The sequence below is a fragment of the Dendropsophus ebraccatus genome, chromosome 5 (genome assembly GCF_027789765.1).
Source record: "Dendropsophus ebraccatus isolate aDenEbr1 chromosome 5, aDenEbr1.pat, whole genome shotgun sequence".
Taxonomy (NCBI): Eukaryota; Metazoa; Chordata; class Amphibia; order Anura; family Hylidae; genus Dendropsophus; species Dendropsophus ebraccatus.
The window spans coordinates 28,814,340-28,838,701 of record NC_091458.1 but is presented as its reverse complement, the minus strand read 5'-3'; the positions used below and the strand labels follow the sequence as shown (position 1 = coordinate 28,838,701).

Below are 24,362 nucleotides of genomic sequence, written 5' to 3'. Positions count from 1 at the left end.
TCCAGACCAAGGGACACTGCCGCAGCCATGAAAGCTACGTCATGACAGCCCCGGAAAGGGCGGGAGATAGCCTGGTCCGCCAGGGCATTCATCAGCCGCGTTGTGATGTAGCAGGGGAGAGATAAGGATAATTCCAGCAGGGGTCCAGAAATGGCACCCGGTGCACCAAGGACGCCAGGATCGGTAAGTATAGGTGTTTTATTATGTTACCCCCCCCCCCACCCCCTGCCCATAATGAATATTTCTATTTTGACTTCCCTAAACTACCATGGAACCTTACATTAACCTATTTACTGCCCTAGACCATCAGGGATAATAAAATTACCCAGTCACTGCCCTAGACCACCAGGGATCTTCATAGTAAACCCCTTATTACCTGGTATACTAAGAATTAATACACTAACCGTCTCATTCAGCCTAAGTTAACCCTTTCACTGCCCTATGCACACATCATTGAAATAACAGATTTATGGGGGGAAAAAAAAGTGAAAACCTCCCCCTGCTGAGAGTAGCACTCACATCATTACATCTACTATAACCTGCTCTTCATCAGCCTCATGGATTTAAAGGTTTTGTCAAGTACATATTTTTGTCCAGCTGGTAGAGAATTGATGTGGTCGATATAGTGCAGAGATGGACTTGAATAGACATCCCCATTAATATTATTGGAATAAAGTTTTTATTTTTTATTTTTTTTGGACAATCTTTTTTTTTTTTTAAATTATAACCTTGATATTTTCTGTCTTCTGCAGCTGCTTTGTCAGCTTCACTTTATAAACTGGGAAACAATGAATGAAGCCATCTCGTAATCAATTTACAATGGGAAAGTCAATGACAGCTCCATTGTATCAATGACCTAAGTGAGGGAGGACGGTAGGGCTATAGCTATACTGAGACTTTTTATATCTCACAACATGAAAAAAAAATAAGCTCAGAAATAATTTTTCATAGGAATGTATTAAGGCACTTCATATTCTCCTATCGTTGAAGGTTTTTTTTATTTTTTTTAATTCAGCCCATGCTTGGATTTCTGAAAAATTCGAAGAAGTAGTAGTTATTCTTTTCCTGCCTAGATTAATTCGGAAGTTTTTGTTAACTCTTTTGTTACAGTTTGCAGAACTTTATAGCATACTTACCAAATTGTGGGAAGGAGAAACCAAACAAACACAAAGGCAGAGAGCGTTATGGAGTGATAACTTCCAAAATGAAGTGATTTCAAGAAGTCCGGTGACAATTTTTATTAAAGTATTGTATTGCCCCCACAAAAGTTATACAAATCACCAATATAGACTTATTATGGAAAATGCTTATAAAGTGCTTTTTTCCCCACACTTACTACTGCATCAAGGCTTCAATTCCTGGATAACATGGTGATGTCACTTCCTGGATAACATGGTGATGTCACTTCCTGGATAACATGGTGATGTCACTTCCTGGATAACATGGAGATGTCACCCCCCGACTCCCAGAGCTGTGCGGGCTGTGGCTGCTGGAGAGGATGATGGCAGGGGGATGCTCAGTGTCCCTCCAGTGCCCTGTGTCCCCCTGTCATCATCCTCTCCAGCAGCCACAGCTCGCACAGCTCTGGGAGTCGGGGCGTGACATCTCCATGTTATCCAGGAAGTGACATCACCATTTTATCCAGGATGTGAAGCCTTGATGCAGTAGTAAGTGCAGGGAAAAAAAGCATTTTATAAGCATTTCCCATAATAAGTGTATATTGGTGATTTGTATAACTTTTGGGAGGCAATACAATACTTTAATAAAAATTTTTGCTGGACTTCTCCTTTAAGGCGGAGATCAAGAAAATTGCCTAACTTCTGGGGTTGTGGAATCCAAAACAACACCCACAAAAGCATGTAACTTTATGTGTGTAACACCTCTGACCATTCAATGGTGCAGCAGTCATCAACAACAGATCTTAACCCGGATTCCCCAATGGGATTAATAAAAAGCATACAGCATAATTCAAATAGAAAAAACAACCCAGAGATTGTGCTGCAATAGACAGGACATCAGAATCCAAAGTAGGTTAACAGTAATTTATTATGTCCAAACAATAAAGCGTTTCAGGGCTATAGTATCCCTTCCTCGGGTTATAAATAGACTGTCCATAATCTGAGGATAGACTGTCCATAATCTGAGGATAGACTTCCAAAATCTGAGGATAGACTTCCAAAATCTGAGGATAGACTCTCCATAATCTGTGGAAGGGGCACTATATACCCGAAACGCGTTATTGCTTGGAAACAATAAATTACTATTAATTTACTATTGGATCCCGATGTCCTGCCTATTGTAGAGCAAGTTTTTTTCTATTTAAATTGTTAGAAGGAACATCAAAGAGATTCCAAAGATTTTATTTTTTACATTTCTTCCCTTTTTTCCCATGCCATATACATCTATATAGGACATACACTCAAATCATTGGCATTAGATTTGCAAATAACACATAAGACCTGTAGGGAGCACAATTATGGCAACAACCAGCAGTTATTAGGGGGAAACCAATAGTGTCACTAGTACCAAGAACTTAGACGTTAGCTACCTCAAAAGTTATTGATCGCAGCAGGTATCAGTAGTGATACCCACAGTGATCCAGAGATACAACCTGGAAGAGAGTTTCACTCCATAGCCAGCCTAAGATTCAGCTCTGTCATATAATGAAGTGAAAGAGCTAAATTTGATTGACAGCTGGGGAGAGACGTGGTGGCAGCACTCTCTCCCTGGCTGGCTCACGCATTGAGACCCGTAGAACCTATAGAGACTTGATGCAATCCATAACTTTTGACATGCTATGAGACATTCATTTTTTTTTCATCAAACGACAGTAACACTTTAAGGCTATGTTCACACTCTGTAAGAGACCGGCCGGTCTCTGAACAGATCATCCCGGCCTGTACTGCAGTACCGGCCGGATGATCTTTATGGCCATAGTGTTTTGATGCGGGCGCATCAGCGCGCGCTCGCATCAGAACTCCCCATAGGACACAATGAAGCAAGCAGCTGGAGCAGCTTGCTTCATTGTGTGAACTGACAGGGCTTCCTACGGCCGCAATTCATTGAATTGCGGCCGCAGAAAACTGACAGTCAGTTCTTTGCGGCGCCGCACGGGATCCCTGTCAGAGCGTATACAATGTGTATACACTCCAGCCGGGATCCCATAGAACAATAGGCTATGTTCCACTCCGCACAAAGTACAGCTGTTGTTGCCGATGGCAACAACGGCTGTACTTTTACGTAGTGTGAACATAGCCTAAGGCTGCACAGTTCTCCCTATTCCCCCTCTACACTCATCTCATAACCACTTGACTCCAATATGCAGCATTAACATTTTCACTGCCCTCCACCAGAGTTCCTAACATTAACCATATAACTGCCCTAAACCATTGGAAACCTTTACATTATTATTATTATTATTATTATTATTATTTTTGCCTGTATAATGTACACACACCATCACTATTTAAGCTGTGTCATCTGTTTCATTCCAGCTCTGCTGAATCCATCCATTTTATTACTGCATCTGGGTCATGTGACCTCTGATCTGATCAGCAACAATCTTGACTTTTAAATTAGGAATTTTAAACTGCGTTCTCTCTTTTTGAAATCTGCAATCAGTCCGATGATGCATTACAGGATCACCTGGCCAGCAGGAGCCCATACAATCTTTATGTTCTGGAAAGACAGTGCAATGATCTCAATCTTTCTGTACTAACTTACCTCTCCCTGTGCCCGCGGTGAGCAGTGGGACCCGCTCCAGGACCTCTGGAGCTGACACATCATGATCCAGCTGATAAACTGGCCGCTTAGCCAGTCAGTGACTGGGGCGGGACGCTGCTGCAGTCACTGATTGGCTGTGCAGCCAGTGCATCGACTGGGACAGACCGTTTCCACGTCATCCCAACTCGGGGGAAAATGCCTTCCAGTGGGGGTCCTGCAACTGGTCCCACCGCTCACCACGGGCATGGGGAGAGGAAAGTTAGTACTTGTAATGAATTTCCCCCTGCTGGCTGCCAGATTTTATAATGCATCGGACTTCTCCTTTAAATAGCAGGCTGTAAATGTATATGTAAACAGAGGTTGAAAATGTCATTTTCTCTGTTTTACCTGTCTGACAGGATCATAGGTAGTTCCTGGATCGAGAGCACAGAAACACATGTCATTTCCAGGGGGTCACCAGAAGATCACATGTCTCAACTGAGGGAAAGGATTCCAGGAATTTTAAGGCAAAAAGGAACAACTAAATTTGGTAACACTAGCTGAATTATACATATGGGGGGGAGATTTATCAAACATGGTGTAAAGTGAAACTGGCTCAGTTGCCCCTAGCAACCAATCAGATTCCACCTTTCATTCCTCACAGACTCTTTGGAAAATGAAAGTTGGAATTTTATTGGTTGCTAGGGGCAACTGAGCCAGTTTCACTGTGCACCATGTTTGATAAATCCCCCCCATTGGCTGATTAGCTGCAATATGAATATAAAAAAAGAACATCTAGGAGTGCTTCATTAACCCTATTAATACCTGAGATCACCAGGCACACTAACATTAACCCCTCATTACCCTAAATCACCAGGGAATATGACTTTAACCTTTTTTTTGTCCCAGACCACCGTGAATTCTGACATTTCATTAGTCATTACCTCCAGGTATAAAGGCATTAAAGAGAAGAAGTATCTAACCTGCTGATATGTCCCTGTAGTGAAAGGAGCGCTGGGGATGAAGGTAATTTTCTTCACTTAGGAGTTAATTGAGATGTTTTGGTGCACTGGGAACAGGAGTACCACCCCAGTCCAACAATCCACCCCCAGCCCAGCGCGTTCCTTCTAATGAATATCAGCAGATCAGGCTGACTGGGGAGGGCGGGGCAGGCCAGGGCGGATAGGAGGACTGGTCCCGCCCCCAGTGCACCAAAATGACTTATTAGCATAGGGATTAAACTCCAAATATTACAGAAATGTCGCCAAGAATGAGGGTAAGAAACTTCCTTTCATCCTCAGCTCCCTATAAGCTATGAGGTGATATCAGCAGGTTACGTACTTTTACCCTGCTGATAGTTTCCCTTTAACTCCTACACAGGCCTAAACCACTTCCACTGACATCAGTTACCAGGAATGCTGTTTTTTTTGTTTTTTTTATGTAGATTGACACCCCTGGTTGTAGTCATGTTTCCACAGGCTTTTTTGTAAAGGGGTCATTCAGGCTTAGAAAAAATATGGCTGCTTTCTTCCAGAAACAGCACCGCAGCACACCAAATTACAGTGAAAAACTGTTTTATTTCATTCAAAAAGCAGCGATAAGAGCCACGTTTCACAGAGACATTATTGCTCTATCTATCTCCTATTATCTATCTATCTATCATATCTTCTATCTATCTATCTATCTATCTATCTATCTATCTATCTATCTCCTATCTATCATATCTTCTATCTATCTATCTATCTATCTATCATCTATCTATCTATCTATCTATCTATCTATCATATCTTCTATCTATCTATCTATCTATCTATCTATCTATCTATCTATCTATCGAACTATCTCTATTCATTATCTTTCTATCTATCTTCTATCTATCTATCTATCTCTTATCTACCTATCTATCTCTTATCTATCTCCTATCTATCTATCTATCTATCTATCTATCTATCTCTTATCTATCTATCTATCTATCTTCTATCTATCTATCTATCTATCTATCTATCTATCTCTTATCTATCTCCTATCTATCTATCTATGTATCTATCTCTCATCTATCTATCTCCTATCTATCTATCTATCTATCTATCTATCTATCTATCTATCTATCTATCTCCTATCTATCTATCTATCTATCTATCTATCTCCTATCTATCTATCTATCTATCTATCTCCTATCTATCTATCTATCTATCTATCTATCTATCTATCTATCTATCTATCTCCTATCTATCTATCTATCTATCTCTTATCTATCTATCTATCTCCTATCTATCTATCTATCTATCTATCTATCTTCTATCTATCTATCTATCTATCTATCTATCTCTTATCTATCTCCTATCTATCTATCTATCTATATATCTATCTCCTATCTATCTATCTATCTATCTATCTATCTATCTATCTCCTATCTATCTATCTCCTATCTATCTATCTATCTATCTATCTCCTATCTATCTATCTATCTATCTATCTATCTACTATCTATCTATCTATCTATCTATCTATCTATTTATCTATCTATCTATCTAGACTCGTCAAAAAGGTGCGGCACTAGGTAATGAATGAATGCTGGGTGCCAGCGGTTTCACCCTGATCCAAGGGTGTATGTTAAATAGCAAAAACTATATAACTACAGCACGCCAGTCTTGTAGTGAAAAACAGTGAACAATTTATTCCATAAAGAAAAACACTCGGAACAGCGGTAGCGACGTTTCAGTCCTTCAATGCGGACTTTTCTCAAGCTCACAAGTCCACATTGAAGGACTGAAACGTCGCTATCTACCTATCTATCTATCTATCTATCTATCTCCTATCTATCTATCTATCTATCTATCTATCTATCTAAATATCTATCTATCTCCTATCTATCTATCTATCTATCTATCTCCTATCTATCTATCTATCTATCTACTTCACATAAATCATCTAACTGCTACCAATCAACCATCTATATATCTATCTACTTTACATCTATCAATCATCTACCTGCTATCAATCAACAATCTATTTGTCTCTATCTATCTATCTATCTATCTATCTATCTATCTTTCATCTATCTATCTATAAGATATCTCCTTATAATCCCATATCTGCAGAGTTACAGGCAGTATAGGAGGCAGACCCCTGCACAGAGCTGCTCTTCTCCCCAGTATAGAGCTGCTCACCTCTCTTACAGCCTGCACTGATGCTTTACTATGAGCTGAATAGTGAAGTGTGGGAGTTGGAGAACAGGGGGGTGAGGAGATTATTCCCCCTGCCCTCCATGGCTTGCCTTTGATTTACTAGTGTAGGGAATGTGTTGTGTGTAGTTAGTGGTGAGCAGCCCCTGGCCTTTTTCCTGTTGTTCTCAGCAGCCAGAGTCCTGTTTCCTTCAAGTCTCTCACACACAGCAGCATTTCTCCTCATCTGGGAGCAGACACACTAAATCCAGCTATGTGCTGTTTCTGCAGAAATGCTGCATGCTGTACAGGGGGAGCTTCTCAAACTCTACTAGACAGCAGCTGCACCAGAGGTCCTGCAAGAAGAGACAGTCTCCACTGAAGCACCCAGGGCTCCTTCTGCAAGGACAACTCTCTGCAATCCACAAGAAGCAGTTTGGAATCTGCCTTCTTCCTCAAGACAACTGCAGCCTTCCAACCTGTTACTGCCAGCACATTTCCTTCAGGGTTTTTTTCCTTCTTTTCTTAAGAAAAGAAAGAGGCTGATCTGGAATAAAGACATTTTGGAAGTTGTACCTGAAGAATACAACCCCCCTGACCTGATTCATCCCTGCTGAGAGTTTTTTTTACATTATTCCCAATGAGGTTTCCATTGCTTTTCAGCCTAATCTTTGCAAACTTCTGCAGTCAAGGAACTTTATCCCAAACTGTAAACCTGAGAACATTGAGAGCTTCCAGTCTGAAGAGAGATGGTAGGTGACTGCCTGCAAGGCTTCTCTTTGTCTTTGTGTTGCTGAGTTCCTTGGGTCCTCCTGGTACTTTGCTGAGTAATTTTAGGAAAAGTTGTGCTGGGGATTAAGATGTCAGATTAGTCTGCAGATTTACTGCCCTGGATGGGGAGCTGCTTAGTTTGCCTTGTGTGTGTTTTCATTTATCTCTACATGTGCAGTTTATAAGTTGTTCCTTAAGTGTATCTAAGTTTATGTCACCCTTACTATGGGAACATTCCATAACCAGGGTTACTTTGTAGCTTTTTGTTAGAACATTGTGGGCCTTAGTTATCAATAGCCATATGATATCATGTGCTTGGCAGGGAATGCTGGGAGTTGTAGCTTCACCACAGGTTGGACAGTAGGGGGTATAAGCTATCATAGGTGTGCTGTATCTTGTCATGATGGAGGGGAGGGGGGGGGATACCCATGCCTGAAAAAATAGGTAGCAAGTCTGTACTAAACCTATTTTAGTGACATCATTTCATTTTATTTCATTTTTTTTATTTTATATTATATTCTCATTTGTTTATGTATATATATTTATTTATTTATTTATTTATTTATCTATATATTTTATTATATATTTATTTATTTATTTATTGATCCACATATCCAAATATTTATTTATTTATTCTTTACTTATTTATTTTTATATATTTATGTATTGTTTACTTATTTATTTTATATATTTATTTATTCTTTACTTTTTTCTTTTATATATTTATTTATTCTTTGCTTATTTTATATATTCATTTATTCTTTACTTATTTATTTTATATATTTATTTATTCTTTACTTATTCATTTTAACCTACCTTTGGCATATGTATAAAAAGGCTAAACTTAAAGCTTTATTTTACTCTTGTACATAGATTTACTTTAATTTAACATCACACTAACATTATACACGAAATGCAAGATTGGGGTGAATTGCGCTAACCTCTCAGCATGATATATATATATATATATATATATATATATATATATATATATATATATATATATATTTATTCTTGATGCGTTGATTGGTCTCCATTTTTGGGGTGATTAGTAAAATAGTAATGTGGGGGTCACATTAACACTATGTCTTCCTAAAAAAATCCTAATGGACCTCATTGACTCATAATGGCTTCCTTTGGGGTACTGAAAGGGATGTCCAAAAATACTGAAACCTCATTAAATGTTAATGTGGATACAGTCCAAGGCTCTGACCACCATCTTGGTTCCGTTCCACCAGGTTGAAACTACTATATCATTATACATGATGCCTCTTCCTTCGTAAGCCAACTTGACCAATTGGGATCTGTTACTAAATGTATCAAGAATAGAAAGAAATGGAGAACTTATTCCCCTTTAAGTACTGCCCCCAAAAAAGTGCCGCCCTAAGCATGTGCCTGGTTTGCCTCTGTGTTAAGTACAGCCTGTGTAGCATAAGAAAGGTTTCATACAGTATAATAGGAAGCATTTATTTCTAAGAAAAGAGTGAGGGGGTAATGCCCCCCACTGCTACTTATGTACAAGTTCCTTAGAGAGATGGTGGATGAAATGTCCAGAGTGATAACCTCGGATTAATAAATCTTAGAAACACTATGGAAATTGTGTAAAGTAAGAAGGAACAGTTGGAAAAATGTTAACTATGTGAGGGGGTAAGAGAAACACACATGGTGCTCGGATTTCACAAGCTGCCAGGTACTGGACGTGTGCTAGAAAGTTTTGGCTCTGCCAGAAAAGTCCTAACTCTCTGCCCTGACTTTGGATTGGACTGACGTTACCTAATCGCTGAGTAAATGTTATTATCCTGCTCCAAAGTAACTTATCTTGTGTTCCACCTCTGTTTACTGCTCATAAATCCAACTACTTAACCTCAGGGAACTATTGGAAAGTTGTGCCAGAAAAATGTGGAGTCGCTCAACTTTGATTCCCATATGTAATTATAGTGCAGACTTATAGCTGTCCATACAGGGCAGTGCACATAGATACAGTGTGTGAGTGTAGGACCCGTGGGGCCTCACCTGTACAAGCCTTCAACCTAAGGGAGCAGGCAGAAGAAGGACAAGCGTCATGGTATGTTCACACTACGGAATTGGCGAGGAATTTAAGCGTAGTTCGTGCCACGGACTCTGTTTGAAATTTTGCCTGTCCCATTGATTCAATGAGATTTCTCAAGCGCAATCAGCCATCCACCCTAAAAATTTACATATAACGACCGCAAAAATGATTCAACGTTCAGCAATTGGTGATGTAAAGATAGACGTAAGATTTTGCTGATTTTGCAGAAGTAGCACTGACTGCTTGAACAGATACAGTAGATAGATAGATAGATAGATAGATAGATAGATAGATAGATAGATAGGAGATAGATAGCTAGATAGATAGATAGAAGATAGATAGATAGATAGATAGATAGATAGATAGATAGATAGGAGATAGATAGATAGATAGATAGATAGATAGATAGAAGATAGATAGGAGATAGATAGATAGATAGATAGATAGATAGATAGATAGATAGGAGATAGATAGATAGATAGGAGATAGATAGCTAGATAGATAGATAGAAGATAGATAGATAGATAGATAGATAGATAGATAGATAGATAGATAGATAGGAGATAGATAGCTAGATAGATAGATAGAAGATAGATAGATAGATAGATAGATAGATAGATAGATAGATAGGAGATAGATAGATAGATAGATAGATAGATAGATAGGAGATAGATAGGAGATAGATAGATAGATAGATAGATAGATAGATAGATAGATAGATAGATAGAAGATAGATAGGAGATAGATAGATAGATAGATAGATAGATAGGAGATAGATAGATAGGAGATAGATAGGAGATAGATAGATAGATAGATAGATAGATAGATAGATAGATAGGATATAGATAGGAGATAGATAGGAGATAGATAGATAGATAGATAGATAGATAGATAGATAGATAGGAGATAGAAAGAAAGAAATAAAGATAGATAGATAGATAGATAGATAGATAGAAAACAGAAAGTGAGCAGCACAGCTTGTAGAAGTGCAGGTGCCAGTGGGCCGAGGTCCTGACTTATTCAGACCATATTCAGATAGTGGAGGAAAGTCCACAGCACACACAAAGTCGGTGAAAAAAACGGTGATTTATTAAATTCATCAAAGTGCAGCAATCCATAGACGCAACGTTTCAAAGGCTTCACGCCACCATTTTCACGCTTGAAAATGGTGGCGTGAAGCCATTGAAACGTTGCGTCTATGGACGCACCGTTTTCTTCACCGACTTTGTGTGTGCAGTGCACTTTCTTTCACTGGATAGAAAGATAGATAGACAGATAGATTTTTGCTGATTTTGCATATTTATTACTCTGAATTGTTTGTCATCTATAAACTTGGAAATACGAGGGAACATGAGTAATACAGAAGGGTTTTCAGTTATTATTGCATTTATTTAGTAAGCACCACCCATAGTAACCATGGGGAAAAGAAATTATCCTCAATAGTGTACTGTACCACCTTCAGCAGCAACCTAAGATTTTCCTATAATGTCACATAACAGTTGAATAGAACCTTCACTATACTATATATTGTACTATACACTGTACAGTATACTGTATATTACACTATAAAATACACTATATATTACATTACACTATAAGCAGAGGTACACTATAAACATTACTATAGAGTACACACTATACACACCAATAATATATACAACTTACAATGGCCTCAGGATATTATCAACATACAATGGTCGCCCTGGAACCAATTCATATTGTAAGTTGATGGACCACAGTACTCTGTACATTCTACCCCAAGAGAAGGAAGCGGTAACCTCAGAAAGGTGTACATATATGTATTCTGTTGAAGGGGGCTATAGTACCATAGAGTACCATCACTACCCTTTACTGAACCACATTTATCACCTCCATATGGAGAAGATCCGACATCATGGTCAGCCCATCAAAGTATTACCTGTACTTAAAGGTGATCTATAGGTATGCCGAACTAAAGTACATAATTCCATATGAAAGAGACAGGGAAATCTGGGCTGATCTGGTGGCAGCCACTTGATGCTCTGAAAAAAAGTCAATTTAGAACTTCAGAACAAGACGTTGGCCTCCCTTCATCCAAGGCCCGGGCCTCTACCAAGCCACAGCCAGAGTGATTTGTAGGCGGCCACTACCCCATCTGCAGCCCTGCAGCCCATTCCCGGTAGACCTCCCATTGTGACTCCCATTAGGAACTGAACCAAACAATGGATAATATTCTGTTCAAAGCTGCAGCATAGACAGGGGCAACATGATACTATAGGTGGGCACAGTTCTTCTGTAGTTGAGCGGGTAGGGTGCAGGGACTTTATTCTTTAAAATGATATTAAATAAATTCAGCAATGATTGAGACCCTATGTTACATCATCGCTCAGGTTCCCATAGTCTAATGGGACAAATATGCGGTAGCCGAGCACATCTGGATGGGGTTAGATGCATAGTCAGGCATTATAGATGGAAAGATACTTGGATGCAATGTTGTGTTATACTGGGATGGTGGATTCCCGCACAGCTGGCCACAAAACATAGAGATCTCAGGAAATCCAAGAACATATCAATTTCCAATGTATTTTCACATGGACTGCAGTCAGAACAGGTGCATGAGCTATAGATTTATAGAGTGATATTTGGGCTAACGTCTTGGTACTATCTGACTTAGCCAGGAGACTTCTATACTCCAATGTTTTTCTAATCCCCCTATGTTATATAGCAGGGTACACGTCATTTAAAGAAGCATCTGGTCATTAAAGGGAATCTAGCATTTAAACAAACTTCTGATAGGTCATAGCGACACATCAGAAGTTTGTATTGGTCGGGGTCCGGGTGCTGAAGCCCTCAACGATTGTTAGAATGAAGAGGCAGACACGCGCAGTAGCGAAAGTAGCAGTTGATGGAATTATATTGGAGTCCTATAGAACTTCCAGTAATCTCTGTACTGGAAGCTCCATAGGACTTCCTTATAATTCCGTCCACTGCTACTTTAGCAGCCAGATGAAGATGAAGAGGCGGAGTGTGCGTCTGCCCCTTTATTATAATGATTGGGGTCTTAGCACCCGGATCCCCACTGATACAATCTCCTGACAAGTGGCTATGACATAGAAGTTTGTTTAAAGGACAGGCACACTTTAGGTCCCCCCCCCCTTTTCTGGAAATCCTAGTGATCAGTTGTAATCTATTGGAGAAACCTGGCTGTATGTGCTCAGTTTCTCTACAGTATCACCAAGGTTACATTAAAGAGGCATTGCCCCCCCCCCCCCCCAAAAAAAAGTGCACTGGGCTTGACAAAGCGCACCTGTAGCGCGGAACTGTTGCTTCTCTAGACGTGCCTGCTTGCCATCTTCCCCCTTCCTTGCCTGCATTTCGTGTCCATGAATAAATAGAATATGCAAAAGAACACTGCAGAGCCACCATCACATGTCTCGACGTCAGTGAACCAGCCAGACCTTCCATCCGGGAAGGAACAACCAAGCCAAAGGCGTTCTCCAGTCAAGGAAACCACCTTAGCAAGGTAGCCATCCACAGACAGCTGTTTCTGGGTTTTTGCCCCTCATCAGTGTGGAGTAGATTTCTGACGATGGTGTCTCTGCAGTGTTCTTTTGCATATTTGATTTCCCAGGGGTCAATGTTCTAGAATACACTGATGTTGAGACACATGATGGTGTCTCTGCGGTGTTTTGGTTGATCTCCCTGAGGTCAACCAGCGTCCTTTTGCATGCACTTACTAGTCATTGCTCCCACTAGCCAGAAACCTACTCAACACTGATGAGGGGCAAAAACCCCGAAACAGCTGTCTGTGCATGGATACCTTGCTGAGGTGGTTTCCTTGATGGGAGAATACCTTTAGCGTAGTTGTTCCTTCCCGGAGGGAAGGTCTGGCTGGTTCACTGACGTCGAGACATGTGATGGTGTCTCTGCAGTGTTCTTTTGCATATTTGATTTTCCAGGGGGCAATGTTCTAGAATACACTGACGTTGAGACATGTGATGGTGTCTCTGCGGTGTTTTGGTTGATCTCCCTGAGGTCAACCAGCGTCCTTTTGCATGCACTTACTAGTCATTGCTCCCATTAGCCAGAAACCTACTCCACACTGATGAGGGGAAAAAACCCCGAAACAGCTGTCTGTGGATGGATACCTTGCTGAGGTGGTTTCCTTGACTGGAGAACGCCTTTGGCTTGGTTGTTCCTTCCCGGAGGGAAGGTCTGGCTGGTTCACTGACGTCGAGACATGGGATGGTGTCTCTGCAGTGTTCTTTTGCATATTTGATTTCCCAGGGGGCAATGTTCTAGAATACACTGACGTTGAGACACGTGATGGTGTCTCTGCGGTTTTTTGGTTGATCTCCCTGAGGTCAACCAGCGTCCTTTTGCATGCACTTACTAGTCACTGCTCCCACTAGCCTGAAACCTACTCCACACTGATGAGGGGCAAAACCCCCGAAACAGCTGTCTGTGGATGGATACCTTGCTGAGGTGGTTTCCTTGACTGGAGAACACCTTTGGCTTGGTTGTTCCTTCCCGGAGGGAAGGTCTGGCTGGTTCACTGACGTCGAGACATGTGATGTTGTCTCTGCAGTGTTCTTTTGCATATTTGATTTCCCAGGGGGCAATTTTTTAGAATACACTGACGTTGAGACACGTGATGGTGCCTCTGCGGTGTTTTGGTTGATCTCCCTGAGGTCAACCAGCGTCCTTTTGCATGAATAAATAGAAGACCCCCAATACTTTTGGGTGAGTGCCATACGTCTTTTTATTTTTACAATTTAAAGACTGTCTTACCTCTGTGTGTGCACCACCCTAGGAGTCTGTTCAGACACAATCTTTTTGCTGATTGCTCATTTACTATTCTGCTATAGCAGTGGTGCCGACCTCTCTCTCTCCTGGATAATTATATTATTAACTTTGGCTAAGGGTGTTTTTACACAGAGAGATTTATCTGATTTTTGAAGCCAAAGCCAGGAATGGATTTGAAAAGATGAGAAATCTGTTTATACCTGTAGTCTGTTCCTGGCTCTTGCTTCAAAAATCTGTCAGCTTAATCTGTCTTTGTAAAGGCGCCCTAATTCTATTCTCAGCTCTGAGACAATGCTCTTTGTTATGTAACAATTCAGTCAGTATAATGCCACTGTGAAGACTTGTCCTGCTCTGTGCATGTTCAAGAATGTCCGTCAATGAATACCAAGCCATGTCTGTGTGCGGACAAAGGACTGGGACTTTCTGTGTTTGGTCTTTTTTTTGGTCTTTTTTTTTTTGAACAGAGGAAAGACCAAATATCATCATAGAGGGAACATAGACGGAAGGGAGACACCTAGTGGCCAAATATATAATGAAAAAAAAGGAGAGCATATTGCAAAATTGCTTGTGATCACAACCCCTGTTCCAAAACTAAGAACGTGTATTATGACAGTACGGCCGCTGCATTGAATACAGATGTGTACAGGGACAACAATTGCTCTCTTTTACTGCTCTCTACCAACAGCTCTTCAGATTCACGGCATAGAGACAATCCAAATGTACAAACTGAAAGGAGGGTTGGGGGGTCAACTATCTGTTAAAGGATCTGCGGTCTGCATTTCTAGTTATATTTAGTGACAGATCAGAAAAACCTATTGTATGCCGCAAAAGGACTTCCATTTAAAGACTTCCTTGCTGCTTCCTGGCAATCCTGCTTCCTTAACACCGGAGGATCACAAATCGCTGATCTCTGGGGTTGTGTTCAGAATAATAATATCATCTAGACGAGTATTATTATACAGTTATTATGGAGATGGTAGGAATAAATGCAGAAATCACTTTAACCATATATTTGATATCGCTTTGTTGATCCAGAAAAAGACAGCCCTGTGTCATGTAGCTGCTGGTTATCATGTAAAAAGGTTTTCCTTTACCTACATTATCTGATAATGATATTTTTCCCCACTGTAGAGTTATTGAACTGTTCTTTATAATCATTCTGCGGCCCCCGCTGTAATAGAAGTCAGCTGTCCGTGCACTGACCTCCTGATCAGCCTGAGCAGCCAATGAGAGGAGGCAGAGCTGCAGGGGGAGGAGAAAATCAGCATCCTGAACCAATGAGCAGGCAGGAGGTGTGTCTCAGACTACCCATAGGCACTGTAACTAAGGTGTAGTCATAGGGGGAGATTTATCAAACGTGGTGTAAAGTGAAACTGGCTCAGTTGCCCCTAGCAACCAATCAGATTCCACCTTTCATTCCTCACAGACTCTTTGGAAAATGAAAGATCAAATCTGATTGGTTGCTAGGGGCGACTGAGCCAGTTTCGCCTTGTTTAATAAATCTCTCCTATAGATTACAGCTCTACATTACACAGAATAGAACAACTGCGTCACAGGTGTCAAACTCAGGCCCTCCAGCTGTTACAAAACTACAATTCCCATCATGCCTGGACAGCCGAAGCTGTCCAGGCATGATGGAAATTGTAGTTTTGCAACAGCTGGAGGGGCCAGAGTTTGACGTCCCTGAACACTAGATCACTCTTAAAATGATATTTTTAGTTTAGCTTTGACTTTGGACCCAAATTGAAAATCTTGTAGACAGATCAGCCCAAACGGGACAAAAATGCCCCCATATGTCACAAGGAAGAAGTCCTGAATGGTCTTATAACCCATATATTGTGATATAGTATCTCCATACTAGAAAAGCAATATAGGATAGATTCACTGGCACTACCTGATTAATAGGCTTTCTCTGCGGGTGAAGGACAGATTAGTATGAGTATGCGCTGCGCGGAGGTGCTCCTCATATAAACAACCACCTGGTATTACATATACAAAAATTGTAGAAAAAAAGAGATTGAGGGCACTCACCACTTGAATGTGCACTGTCTTTATTTCATTTGTGGTTTACAAAAGAATCAGCAGGTAAAATTCATATCGGGCACGGACGCCAAACACTCATCAGTGATTGCAGTCACAGCTGTATCGTGCGCATGCGTGCTTCATCAGATCGCATCTGATGAAGCGCGAATGCGCGGATACAGCTGTGACTGCAATCACTGAAGAGTGTTTGGTGTCCGCGCCCGATATGAATTTTACCTGCTGATTCTTTTATAAACCACAGATGAAATAAAGACAGTGCACATTAAAGTCATGAGTGTCCTCAATCTCTTTTTTCTACAATTTGAGTATCTCCATACTGTTACTGAAGAAAATGCAATATAACAACTAAGATACAAGACCCAGGTATTACTGTCACTCCACCACCACTATATAGTGACTCAATTATATTACCATACAGTACAGTTTGTGAACAGGCAAAGTTGCAAGAGGAGTGTACATAGCATCCAGATTCTTAAAGGGAATCTGGCATTTTTATGCCGTCTTAAAGGGAATGTATCCCCAGGTACATCGCTTTGTGTTTTTTATTTAAATAGACCAGCACTGGTGTGGGAATGCCAGGGAAGCGGTCCTTTTTTTTTTAAAACTACTACTGGTTCCCTGAGGACAGCGCCAGTCTATTTCTGAGCACCAGCCTGGCATGAATCACTGGGGTCAGACCTGCTGGCCCCCAGTGTGGTGAAGCCCCTTTCCCTTGGTGACGCGGCTACATTAGAATCAATGAAGCCACATCACAGAGGGGAGAGAAGATCGTTACACTGAAGCCCCCCCCCCCCTTCCCCAGAGCTTCATGCCCGGCCGGTGCTCGGAAATCGGCACCGGCTTGGGAACCGAGCGGCATTTCAAAAAAAGGACTGCTGCACCAGCATCCCCGCACCAGCGCTGGTCTATTCAAATAAAAAACACAAACCATGTACCTGGGGGTACATTCCCTTTAATCATGAGTCATTTGGGTGGTCTCTGTTGGCTTCTGCCCCGCCAAACCTTTCCTTATATACAAACATGGATGGATCTATGAGTCAGGGATGGCTAGGTGGGGAAAAGCTACAGGGGACCACCCCCATGACTCCTGATTAAGGCAGCATGGAAGCAATGGCATGAAAATTATTTCCGGCCGTTGTTTAACAACAATGAACGTTCTTTTCACTCTTTACTTTGTTGTGGGAACATAGCCTTGAGCTGGAAGTGATAATGTTAGATTTGCGGTATATAAAGCATTCCCTATATAAAACAATCCAGCACAAGGATTATAAGCTAAGCACCGTCCACGGTTGCTGCATTGCTCACAGTGTGCGCCATAAAGAAGATAGATGACAGTGCACTGCTGTACTCAGCACCATGACACAATGAAGAATACACCATGATTCAGCACTAGCCAGCCTCTTCAGGAACCCACATGGAAATCTGTGAATATAGGAAATCAATGTCAAACACTCACAGTCCTGGTAATGATACTGGCTGGGTTCTCTCTGTTCTGCTTACGAGGACAATAATACGGGCATTGTATTAGGGGAAACCAGGGATATAGATACATTTCACATATTGGATAATATTTTACGAAACATAAGGCAGGAGGGAAATGTATTTATTGGAGCTGCTTAGAACTTGCATGTACAGTACATGGCGTATAAAGTACCAAGGTATAGCATGTTATCAGTAGATATAGCATACTTACATTACATAGAGGTCCAGTGGATATAGCATGCTTATAGTTATTACAAGTCCAGTAGATATACAGTAGCATGCTTACATTAGATACAGGTCCAGTCAATATCATAGGCTTATAGTTATTACAGGTCCAGTGGATATAGCATGCTTATAGTTATTACAAGTCCAGCAGATGTACTGTAGCATGCTTATAGTGATTACATGTCTAATAGATATAGCATGCTTATATTATTTAAAGATTTAATAGATATAGCACGTTTATATTTATTACAGGTCTAGTACATATAGCGTGCTCACAGTACTTACAGATCCAGTGGATATAACATACTTACATTACATACAGGTCCAGTAGATATAGCATTCTTACAGTACTTACAAGTCCAGTAGATATAACATGCTTACATTACATTAAGGTCCAGCGGATATAACATGCTTACATTACATACAGGTCCAGTAGATATAACATGCTTACATTACATTAAGGTCCAGTAGATATAGCATGCATACATTACATACAGGTCCAGTAGATATAGCATGCATACATTACATACAGGTCCAGTAGATATAGCATGCTTATATTACATACAGGTCAAGTAGATATAGCATGCTTACATTGCATACCGGAGCAGTGGAGATAGCATGCTTACATTACATACAGGTCCAGTGAATATAACATGCTTATATTACATACAGGTTTAGTTGATATAGCATCAGGGCTGTATTTACTACAAGGCACCCGTGATCCAGTGCCTAGGGCAGCACCTTGCAGAGGGGCAGCACCAGGAAGCAGGGGGAAGGAAACAACTTTATTTTTTGTCTTTATTTTTTTAGTCTCCCACCTCCCGTTCAGACTTGCCAGTAAATCTGGTATCTTTTCGAGGGGGAGGAGGGTATGGTGGTATTGGTCAGGTCTGGTGAGGCAGTGTTATCCAGTCACAGTATGGCGGTATCGGTCAGGTTTAGTGTGAAGGTGTTATCCAGTCACAGTGTGGTGGTATTGGTCAGGTCTGGTATGACAGTGTTATCCAGTCACAGTGTGGTGGTATTGGTCAGGTCTGGTATGACAGTGTTATCCAGTCACAGTATGGTGGTATTGGTCAGGTCTGGTATGGTGGTGTTATCCAGTCACAGTATGGCGGTATTGGTCAGGTCTGGTGTGGTGGTGTTATCCAGTCACAGTATGGTGGTATTGGTCAGGTCTGGTATGACAGTGTTATCCAGTCACAGTATGGTGGTATTGGTCAGGTCTGGTGTGGCGGTGTTATCCAGTCACAGTATGGCGGTATTGGTCAGGTCTGGTGTGGCAGTGTTAAATGTGACGCCTGGAGCTATTACCTACCAATCTACCAATCCTGTGGTGAGAATTCCCTTAGACAATATGCAGGCTGCTCTAATCATTGATTCAATGTGAAAATTTGTTTGTATGATAAGCCGTTCAAAAACCATGAAAAATGCAATTCAGAAAATGTTTCTACATGTAAATGCATGTGGCCAAAACCACTCTCCCATTTCTTCCTCAGTAGTCATGTACTGTTACCAGGATTATTGGCCATATGACTATTGGTTACCGCGTGAGGCTCTGGTTTTGGCTGCATGTGGTGACGTACAGTTAGGCTATGTTCACACTGCGTAAACTTACGGTCGTATTTACGACTGCAAAAATACGAACGTAAGTTTAAGGTTCACTGATATGAATGTAATGCAATGGAACTACGGCCGGGAAGTGCACACTACGTACGAACTTACGGTCGGATTTTATACGGCCCCGTGAAAAATGGACAAGACCATTATTTGCGGCCGGAAATGCTGCACCTACGGCCGTGAGTTTCAATGCGGACGCGAACGTACATCTGATATCTGCCAAAGTAAACTTGATTTTGATATAAAATATATTCTGAGTGGTTTCTCGGGCTGCGCGCTATATTTAAAGTAAAACGACATGTGTCAGCCTGAAATCATGCTAGGAAGCCACATTAAATAACGGCCGTATGTTCATGGCTAGCACTTATGGTCGGAAGTGCGATTGGACATACGACCGCATGTGCGAACGCAAATCCACGACCGTGAAAAATTGCGACCGTAAGTTTACACATTGTGAACATAGCCTAAATGTGGGAACGCGGTCTAAGACTGATCAGATATTAATATGATGTTCAAAAACTAGAAAATCCTGGTGTTAATTGGTAAGAGAAGATGGTGGCTCTCCAGGTGTAGTGCCTAGGACAGCAGCAGCTGTTAATATGGCACTGTATAGCATGCTTACATTACATACAGGTCCAGTGAATAAAACATGCTTACATTACATACAGGTCCAGTAGATATGGCATGCTTACATTACATACAGGTCCAGTAGATATAGCATGCTTACATTACATACAGGTCCAGTAGATATAGCATGCTGATTTTACATACAGGTCCAGTAGATATAGCATGCTGATTTTACATACAGGTCCAGTAGATATAGCATGCCGATTTTACATACAGGTCCAGTAGATATAGCATGCTGATTTTACATACAGGTCCAGTAGATATAGCATGCTGATATTACATACAGGTCCAGTAGATATAGCATGCTTACATTACATACAGGTCCAGTAGATATAGCATGCTTACATTACATACAGGTCCAGTAGATATAGCATGCTGATATTACATACAGGTCCAGTGGATATAACATGCTTACATTACATACAGTTCCAGTAGATATAGCATGCTTACATTATATAAACGTCAAGTAGATATAGCATGCTTACATTACTTACCAGACCAGTGGATACAGCATGCTTACATTACATACAGGTGGAGGAGATATAGCATGCTGATATTACACACAGGTCCGGTGAATATAACATGCTTACATTACATACAGGTCCAGTAGATATAGCATGCTTACATTACATACAGGTCCAGTAGATATAGCATGCTTACATTACATACAGGTCCAGTAGATATAGCATGCTGATATTACATACAGGTCCAGTAGATATAGCATGCTTACATTACATACAGGTCCAGTAGATATAGCATGCTTACATTACATACAGGTCCAGTAGATATAGCATGCGGATATTACATACAGGTCCAGTAGATATAGTGTGCTAACATTACATACAGGTCCAGTAGATATAGCATGCTTACATTACATACAGGTCCAGTAGATATAGCATGCTGATATTACATACAGGTCCAGTAGATATAGCATGCTTACATTACATACAGGTCAAGTAGATATAGCATGCTTACATTACATACAGGTCCAGTAGATATAGCATGCTTACATTACATACAGGTCCAGTAGATATAGTGTGCTAACATTACATACAGGTCCAGTAGATATAGCATGCTTACATTACATACAGGTCCAGTAGATATAGCATGCTTACATTACATACAGGTCAAGTAGATATAGCATGCTTACATTACATACAGGTCCAGTAGATATAGCATGCTTACATTACATACAGGTCCAGTAGATATAGCATGCTTACATTACATACAGGTCCAGTAGATATAGCATGCTCACAGTACTTACAGGTCCATGTTTACAGTTATTACAGCTAGGTGTAGCATGTTTATAATAAATGGTCTAGTAGGTGTAGCACGCTTACAGTACTTAAAGTCACAGACATACAGTTCCTCTATTGTATAATATTCAGGCCAATAAAATTAATGGCCCCCATGTAATACACAGATAGGCTCAACCCACTACTGGGACTCTGTAACAATAACCATGTTGGTTGTCACCCATTTTCCCAGTAACTTCTAAATCCCCGTGTATTTTCAAACACCTTTACCCTAGCAGTAAATGTACTCAGATTAGTTGTTATAGGGAAAGGTTCCATAATAGGAATCACATAGACAATAAACAGTACGTTATACCCCGGCTGACACGTCAGGACTGTAGCATGGACACTGTTTAGGCAAACATAAAAGTACACTGTATACAGATAGAAACATAATATCCTTACACTATAGAGATAACCAGCAAGGCACAATATACCCCGGACTGGTAAAGGTCAGACATGGGAAATAATGTCTGCTTTATTCTCATGGGAAGAAAGCATGAAAAATAGTCATGTTATTTTTTCCTGTTTTTCTCGCGCCTCTTGTATTATGACAACATCATTAAAACCCTGGAGCTTCTAATAAAAGGTGGGTGTACAAAGGCGGCCAGATGTCCTATAGTCAGAGAACTTCCTTCTCTATGTCCTGTCTTAGTCACAAGAGGATATCCACCTACACTCTATCTCCTTCATGGGTCCACAAGACTTTACATAATAGTTACATAATGTTGTTTTCGCACTTTTGCAGATGGTCTCCATTGCTATTTCTACAGATGCAGAAATCGGAAGTCGAGCGGCATCTTTAAGTGTCGAAGAAATCTTTTGACATGACCTTAAAGAGTTACTGGTCACGTCAACCAGTAGGGAGAAGCCCGCGACTCCCCCAGCCTTCCTGCAGGATACAGTCATAAAGACTGTGAACGTCTCCTGCTGTGAGGATAGAGAGGGGAGAGAATGCGCTTAGTGAGTGCTTCTCCCTGCTAGTGATCAGTGATGGTCTGAAAACCCCAACCAATTAAAATGGTATACATGCCTCAGGATGTGTCAAAAGTTTTTTTTTTCCTTTTAAATGACCGTAAGGTGTACTCAGGTATTAGAAAATTGTTTATATAACTTACTATTATAGTGTTATCACATATTGTACCAGCTCCAGCGTGTTTTTGTTGAAGAAGCCCTGACAGGAAGTTATGTTGCCTTCAATGGGGTGTTGCCTCCTTCTTCTCATTATCCTCTGTTGTCTCAGAATACTTGGCTGGATCTTGTCTCAGAGTTTAAACCCTTGCCAGTGAGTGATGTCATCGCCTCTGACCAGCCTACATATATTTATATGTAGAATAAGGTGCATTTGCCACATTCTACCTTGTGCTGATTAATGCCTCAGGCAGAGGAGCAGAAGGAAATGCAGGCAGTAGGTGCTGCAAATTTACTGGTTGCACGGGAGTAGTTTGCTTTGTAGTCAAGTGTATTGAAACTGGCAGGAGTACTGAAGGGGAGGGGGATGTAGGCAAGGTGGTAAGTCTGCAAGAGTGCTGAGGGAAAGCAATGCATTCTGGTAACCGTAATACTAATAGGCTATTCAATAATAAAGTAAAGATTTCTAACATGGTAAAAGAGTGGATTTTTGGTCATTTCTGAACTGGGGCAGATAGGTAAGCAATGCTACATGTTTCCGCAGTATATTTTCCCCTGACATCAGAGTACTCCTTTATGGCTTGCAGTAGGAAGCCTATCAATACAATGTTTTAGCAATGCTACCCCAAGAAGATAACTCCTATTTATAAGAACTTTTAGGGCATATGGCCTAAAATGTTAAAAGGTAACTCTTACTTGGTGACCGTGGCAGGTGCCTCCAAAAATATCCTGCAGGTGGGTGGTCCTCTTCTGTCATAAGCTATAGAACGGAACTCTTGGAAGCGCCATAGACATTGTAAGTGTGTTCTGTACCAGGGCTCGTGTCAGAAGAGGACTGCCCACCTGCAGGATTTTTTCAAAGGATCTTCCTGCAGTTTCCAAGTGATAGGTACCGTTTAGGGTGCGTTCACACCTACAGGATCTGCAGCAGATTTGATGCTGTGTTCAGTTATTTAAATGAAATCTGCTGCAGAAAATCAGCTGCAGATCCTGTAGGTGTGAACACACCATTAAAGAGAAACTAAAAGCAGGTTAGAAGCATTTAACCTGCTGATATGCCCCTATAGCACACAGGGGGCTGAGGATGAAGGTAGTTTTCTTACCTTAATCCTTGGCAGTGCTGCTCCAATATTAATTAGGAGGGGTAGATTGGTGCACTGAGGGTGGTGGCCCCGCCCCCAGTACATTAAAGGACCTAATTTGCATAAGGGATAAACCACAACCAGAGGATCATGGTAAGAAACTTACCTTCATCTTCAGTGCCCCATACTCTCTAGGGACATATGTTAGCTTTGGACTTACGTTGGCAAACACAACATTCTTAAGTATAGGTTCAATGTAAATGTCAGTTCTGCTACATCTGTAAGTCATGTTCTCTCCATATATTGAATATATTAGACACATATCGTTCCCATGTACAGATTGGAGAATGGCTTATAATTCACAGGGGATATTTTCACAGACTTA

At 40.9% G+C, this 24,362-nt stretch overlaps 1 protein-coding gene across 1 annotated transcript in view; it reads left to right on the top strand.

Annotated features, from left to right (window-relative positions):
- The first annotated feature begins 7,000 nt into the window (after window positions 1-7,000).
- PDGFD (platelet derived growth factor D) overlaps window positions 7,001-24,362 on the top strand; it is a 155,413-nt gene continuing 138,051 nt past the window's right edge. Inside the window, exon 1 of the mRNA XM_069969748.1 lies at window positions 7,001-7,618. Coding sequence (XP_069825849.1) covers window positions 7,507-7,618 — 112 coding nt within the window. The 5' untranslated portion in view covers window positions 7,001-7,506. The remainder of the gene's footprint in view (window positions 7,619-24,362) is intronic.